Here is a 6,430-nt window from a genome sequence, read left to right as displayed (position 1 = left end):
TGAGCAAATAAAATCAACTGATATTTTTACCGTACAGCGTAAAACTAGGGCGCAGGAAGCACTTTTTTGCGCTGGGGGAACAAGCACAGCGGTCAGCAGCACGACTACGCATCTGCGAATGCTTTTCCGTCTACGAAATGCAATTGCTAGACGTGAGCTACTGTGGAAACTCGGGCGACGCTTACTGCACGATCGCAGTACAACAAATAGTCACCTAAGCGGCTTGAAATGCCAAAACTAAATAAAATTGTAAAACGGTTGTACAATATATACCCTATATTAGCAAGGCTCTCGCGTCCCGCTCCGTGGCCTAGCTGTCTAGGGCGCTAGGAATTCATCGCAAATGTTTTGCGAGTCACGAGTTCGAATCCCCGCGGGTACGTGCTTTTTTTTTTGTAAGTTAACTTTTTTGTTTTCCGCCGATGTTTTCTATACATAGCTTGCACTGACGTCAGGGAAAGGAACTCTGGGATATGCGTCCGCCATTACCGTGAACCGCTCGCTCTCACGCACTCGTTGCTAGCCTCGCAAGCGGTGTTGGCATCATGGTCATGTGCGCTATATTTGGTTGTTCCAACCGCAGTGACACCCGCGGGAGAAAAAAACCAACAAACGGCCACTTCTATTCAGTACCGAAGGTCGTGGAGAATCAGTGCGAGCGCACGAAAGCGTTGAGCACGAAGCGGCGTGGCTTATGGCTAGCGCGCATTAACCGCACCAACTTCGACACCGAGAACCGCAACCTGCGAGTCTGCGGCGCACACTTCATTACAGGTAAACAATTGTTTTCGACTTTAACAGCGTGATACCGGCGATATAATGAAAGGTTAACTTTGTAACGTTGCTCATTTTGCGTTCTTTAGGAAAGCCAGCTAAACTGTTCGACGAGACGAACCCTGACTGGGCCCCGTCGCTTCTGCTCGGCTACAGCGCCAAGAACACGGACCCCTCACGACACCGACGTCTCGAAAAACGACGCGCCGAAAAGCGCCAAGCGGACGCCGAAAAGCGGGAAGCCGAAGCCCAGACACGGCGTGCCGAGGCCGACGCCGTAGCGACAGGGATCCAGCCGTGTTCCGATCAGCCCATCTCGCCGCACGAGACTGGAGAAACCTACGCCGACGAGAGTGATACAGGCAAGTTAAAACTGCTTCGGCAAGTGAAGTTCGGGACCGTTCCCGACATAATGACGAATGAATGCCTTGCAAACGTGTTGTGCAAGTTCAACGTATCTGTGGATAGCCGAAATGATGGCGCCACTTTTAAATATCTGGCTTTTTTTTTTTTTTCGTACAGGTGTTGCAGTGCAGACAGAGATGACCATGGAGGACATTCAACTGCTGGAGCAACAGTGCACCTCACTGAATGAGCGCCTCTATGCCGCCCGTATCGAGAAGGAAGAGCTCGAATTCTCAGAAAATTCACTCAGGAGTTGTGAAAGAAAGGTCACGTTTTACACAGGGATGGCCAACTTTGCTGTTCTCTTAGCCGTCTTTAAATTTCTGGAGAGTGCTGTACCCCACAGCATCAACAACAGGCTGTCGAAATTCCAGGAATTCATCCTGTTTATGATGAAAATCAAAGTGAACCTTTTCAATGCCGACCTTGCGTTCCGCTTCAATATTTCTGAAGCAACGGTATCAAGGATTTTTGACAAGTGGCTGCACGTTGCATATTGTCGGCTTAAATCCCAGATAACCTGGCCAGGGCGTGAGGAACTGCAGCGTACCATGCCACAAGCTTTCTTTGATTCGTTTGGGACTAAAGTCGCCGTAATTATCGACTGCTTCGAAATAAAGATTGAAAGGCCGTCGTCTCTGCTTTCTAGAAGTGAAACATGGTCAACGTATAAAGGGAGCAACACTGCAAAGTTTCTTATTGCAATTGCACCACAGGGTGTAGTAACATACATTTCAGAAGGCTGGGGGGGCCGTGTCAGCGATAAGCACATCACAGAGCATTGTGGCTTATTGGACAACTTGGTTCCTGGTGATGTTGTCCTCGCAGATAGGGGGTTCAACATAGAGGACAGTGTTGGCTTTTATTGTGCACGCCTCCATCTCCCAGCGTACACAAAAGGGAAAAAGCAGCTGTCCCCTGAAGACGTGGAAAGAACAAGGAAGCTTGCGAATGTTAGGATCCATGTGGAGCGCGTTATTGGCCTGATCAGAAATAAGTTCGTGTTCTTGAAGTCTACTGTGCCTATTAACTATGTTGCTTGTCGCGAGGGGGATGAACTGACTGCGCTTGACAAGATTGTGACAGTGTGTTGTGCACTTGGCAACTTGTGTCCCCCAATAGTTGCAGCACTAAAGAACCGGAGTGAGGAAAATGAGGACTGACACAAAGTTCCATCTGCAGCTGCAGGTACCACTGGCCTGTTACCGTGGTTGCACACAATGTGTGATACTTGCTTTCAGTTTGTCGTAGCATGTGGACGCAGTTATGGCAGACAATGTACAGAAACTGCTGTTCAGACCGACATGAGCATGCAAGTTGTAGAGACATTGGAGCACTGCTGTGTAGTGGAAAACGAATGACTGTATGCATTACAAAAAGTAAAAGAGCAGCTTGTGGTGTCTGAAGTCGCATTAAAAGTTCAGAGGAAAACGTACGGCTGTACACTGGGTTGATAAACTTTGCTGTTTTATTTGCTGTGTTCAAGGCACTAGCAAGCACTGTTTCACACAACGCAAGTAATAAGCTCACTAGATCCCAAGAATTTATTTATGATGAAGCTCAAGTTAAACCTGAAAATGCTGACCTCTTGCTTCGCTTCAACATTTCAGAAAAGGGAAAAAACAACTTTCAGCAGATGAGGTGCAAGGCACAAGAAAGCTTGCAAGTGTAAGAATTCATGTAGAAAAAGTAATTGAACTCATTAGACATAAGCTCATTCTTCTGAATTCTCTCATTCTGGTTGATTATGTTGCATTCAGGGAAGATGATGTGGTCACACCAGTTGACAAAACTGTTTGTAGTGTACTGTCGCACTTGTGTCCTCCAACCGTTGCTGCACTCAAAGGTGTGTCTGAAGAGCAGGCATCAGTCAGAGTAGAAGAGTCATTGTGAATTCTTTTCCATCATGTCTCAATAAAGCAATTTCACAATCTGCTGTTGCCGTTGGTCGTCATTTCTCGTCACAATCTGCTGTTGCCGTTGATCGCCATTTCTCGACGTGACACTGGACCAATTTCAAACACGGGCCAATGCTGTTGCAGCTTCAAGACGCTCTTCACGTGTACAACTTTACACAGAGGTGTCGTCACGGGCTGTTTGGTCTTTATGTCCTTTGCACTCGGGACAATACCACTGTGCAGTTTTTGGTGCCCGCTTCAGTGAAACGCAAGGAAAGTGAAACCATTTGTAGCGGCAGTATTGGTTGTCGCACGCAACCATCTTTCCAGTTTCTGGTCCTTGACAAAAGCAAAAAACATCCTTGGAAGAGTTTACCACTGGCCCAGCACTTTGCCTAGTGAAATATCTGCTGAACAGCTCGGGAAGGATTGCATGGATGAAAAAATCTCTCGCAGCAGCCAGAATGTCCTCACAAAAGTGCTCATCCTTCCATACTCTCTCGACATGCAACACATTAGGTGTCCACACAACAAAGTCACACCATTGCACATTGCATACAGCCATTTGCGTCTGCACCTGGTAGAAATAATCATGTTGCCGGCGTAAGTGTACTGCGCCATTGACAGTTTCTAGACAGGAACCCGCGCCAACCATCTCGGTTATATCCTTCACTTCCCTCATCGAGAATGGGCACTTCAGTTCGAGCACACCCTTTCCGCAGCAAGTGCAACAAACAAGACCATCTGGTGTTGCTCCAACAAAAGGGTGCTGCGTACTGATGTGCAGTCCCGACTTTGTGCACGTGAATGCGTCGTGCTTTCCAGCTTCGCTGGCTTCATATGCTCTAAAGGCATGGCGCTCATTTTCCAATCCCCATGTGATGGGAGGAGTTTTCAATGCTTGTTTCTCAGGATAGCACACTAACTTCAGCAGTGATACACTAGGGTTATCAATGCTTGTGTGGCACACCTTTTTCATTACAGAAGCAGTGACCCTACCAGCACGGTACGTAAACCAGCTCGGCGAGCTGCTTTGCTGTCTTGTCATGGCTTCAATAGCCTTTGCGCTACCTTCACTAACAGTTAGTGACGGCATGACATCATTGGCCTTCTCAACTAAAACATCCAAGTCATATGCCAACATTTCCTCCGCGTACAGTTTCCTCAAATGAGCATCATGCGTTGGTACAGGATTTTCGAAGTGTCCGTCATAGCCAGGTAACAGTGAAAAAATTGAAGGCACCACACCAGCTGCCTGAATTGAGCTGTAAAGCTGAGAAAGCTCGTCTGCAGAAGGGGGTGGGACAGGAGCTCGCTCCTTCACTGGTCCTGCTTCTGTTGAAGTGGCGATGCTGTCAAGCTTGTGCTTTTTGCTTCTGGATGACGTGAAGTCGATGTCCCTAAGTCGCTTAAACTGAACCTTCTCAACATAAGCGGGCAGCCACAAATTGTCCTTCTGCGTGCAACTCGTTGACTTCATGATCTTGACGCCTGTCTCGACTGCGAACAAGCAGGCTCCAACATGGGAGCAGGCTTCTCCGGCTCCGGCCATACAAGTGCAATGTGCAGCCACAACAGTACCATTCTTGTGGCACAGAATCCACACTTGCAGAGGTCGTTGCCCCAGTCTCTGCGAGTGGTTCACCTGCGAAGGCAACAAAAATACCGGTGTTACTGACATGTTGTTACACTTAGCATGGGCATATCATCGTGGACACGAAAAGCATACGCAGGCCTTTTTTGCAAGGGTTGGGGTGTACAGAACTTGTTTTAAACAGCTCACAAGTAATGCCACCCATAGTGTGCGAATTAAAAACGAGGACCCATAAAGCCCGTCGGTTACGTTTCCTTTTTTTTCCTCGCGCTGAGCGGGCAGCTGACGCACTCGCTCGCGTACAGCCAACCGAATGGTGCGTTTGAGCTGCGCCGCACACAAGGCTGTTAGCTCAGGACGGCGTACGGACGTTTTTTTCGCGAAATCGTAGAGAGATTAACAAAGCTTACAATCACGAAATGGATTCATAGTGCTCACCTCGCCAAGCACGATGACTTTGTCGTCCTGCAGTTGCTTCGCCGAAAGGTGCTTTACCCAGCCGCTGGTGAAATAGTTGTGCGATTCCAACGCTTTGTACGCTTTCATCTGTTCGAGCGTAACGAAGCTCGCAGAAAACACAAGATATGTCACTATGTCACCGTGTGTGACCTCGGGGAAGCCACTCAGATCGGCACATGTGTCCACTCCGGGCCGCAGCTCGTACGGGTCATTGCCATCACACAGCTTAACTTTTTCCTCGTAACGGAGACGCACACTCCCGATGAGCCCCGAGTAATATCCAGCGTTCATAGGTTCATGTCGTGCCATCGCATGCAGAAGACAGTGAGTAGCGTTAGAATGCCACCACGAATTCGGACGCAACACTTGCAAGACACACGCACCGAACGACAACCGATTCACAAACATGGCCGCCGGGCCAACGACCGGGCGGGCGTGACGTCATGTGCAAGCTATGTATATTGAGTTCACCTTTTTTGGGGCCGCAACGTTCATGGCTACACGAACTAGTTCACAAAACGCGCGCAGGCTGGCACTGGCGCGCTAGCGAGTTCTCGTTGGCGTGCTGTTGCCATAAGCACCGACTGCTTGCAGGCAGTGGGCACAGGCCAGAATGAACAGACCCTTGGCCTGGTGCGAACACGCTTTTTACGATACAGGCATGAGGGAGGCAAGCTCCAAATATGGGGGAAAAGCGCATGACATTTGAGCGTCTGCGGGTACGCGGAGGGCGTTCATGCACTGCGTAGGTCTCGGCTAGTGAATGCTACGACTACAAGCCGTCCTGGGAGGCTTATCTCGTGCATTTTACAGCCAACAACATGGCAGAAGCGCGGTACGATGATTACTGAGATATTGAGAATGCCCATCCAACAACGCCATTGGTTATGTTTTACAGAACCGAAACCGAAACTTGTTTGATTGCTAACTTTGGGCATCGTCCAATCACGGCGCCCCTCCTCTCAACGTCACAGCCTTAGTTGGTGCGGCCGCCGCAAACCGCGGATGGTAGTTTTTCTTCTTTCGCGCTTTGTAAAATAATTACCGATTTGTCAACCGGATAAACGATGAAAAGTGTGCTAATTTGAGCCAGTCTACGCAGTGCAAGCAGAAACGGGAGTTGACAAATTCACTTCAGTGTCCCTTTAAGGTTCGCCACCCCGTGCTCACATGGGGAACGCACGACAGTTCTTTGTATGCATAACTTGTTCTGGTAATGGACACAAGAAGTGCTAGTATGTATGCAAAAGGTACAGCAGGAGCTGTACAAGACATCACTGGATGCCTCCTCTCTAGTGAC

General features: G+C 48.8%; 2 protein-coding genes across 2 annotated transcripts; one reads left to right on the top strand and one right to left on the bottom strand.

Moving 5' to 3' along the window:
* The first annotated feature begins 451 nt into the window (after positions 1-451).
* Positions 452-3,153, top strand: LOC144141145 (uncharacterized). The gene is made up of 3 exons (XM_077672689.1): positions 452-774; positions 864-1,136; positions 1,297-3,153. The coding sequence occupies exons 1-3, from the start codon at positions 546-548 to the stop codon at positions 2,340-2,342; spliced, it is 1,548 nt and encodes a 515-aa protein (XP_077528815.1). The 5' UTR covers positions 452-545; the 3' UTR covers positions 2,343-3,153.
* An 86-nt stretch (positions 3,154-3,239) lies between these two features.
* LOC144141144 (uncharacterized) lies at positions 3,240-5,552 on the bottom strand. Its single transcript, XM_077672688.1, has 2 exons — positions 5,110-5,552; positions 3,240-4,722 (listed from the first exon to the last, which is right to left on the bottom strand). Exons 1-2 carry the CDS (start codon positions 5,536-5,538, stop codon positions 3,250-3,252), a joined length of 1,902 nt encoding a protein of 633 aa, XP_077528814.1. The 5' UTR covers positions 5,539-5,552; the 3' UTR covers positions 3,240-3,249.
* Positions 5,553-6,430: the final 878 nt, after the last annotated feature.

The sequence above is a fragment of the Haemaphysalis longicornis genome, unplaced genomic scaffold, assembly GCF_048455015.1.
Source record: "Haemaphysalis longicornis isolate Haplotype H1 unplaced genomic scaffold, Haemaphysalis longicornis Haplotype H1 scaffold_6, whole genome shotgun sequence".
Classification (NCBI taxonomy): domain Eukaryota; kingdom Metazoa; phylum Arthropoda; class Arachnida; order Ixodida; family Ixodidae; genus Haemaphysalis; species Haemaphysalis longicornis.
The sequence above is the reverse complement of the archived record's forward strand: the minus strand, read 5'-3'. Positions and strand labels throughout refer to the sequence as shown.

Bases quoted from the DNA above. Each gene is read 5' to 3' on its own strand.
- LOC144141145 (XM_077672689.1), top strand. From the start codon at position 546: ATGGTCATGTGCGCTATATTTGGTTGTTCCAACCGCAGTGACACCCGC. The intron at 775-863 runs GTAAACAATTGT...TGCGTTCTTTAG, and splicing joins CGGCGCACACTTCATTACAG to GAAAGCCAGCTAAACTGTTC. The intron at 1,137-1,296 runs GCAAGTTAAAAC...TTTTTCGTACAG, and splicing joins CGCCGACGAGAGTGATACAG to GTGTTGCAGTGCAGACAGAG.
- LOC144141144 (XM_077672688.1), bottom strand. From the start codon at position 5,538: ATGTTTGTGAATCGGTTGTCGTTCGGTGCGTGTGTCTTGCAAGTGTTG. The intron at 4,723-5,109 runs GTGAGCACTATG...TTGCCTTCGCAG, and splicing joins AAGTCATCGTGCTTGGCGAG to GTGAACCACTCGCAGAGACT.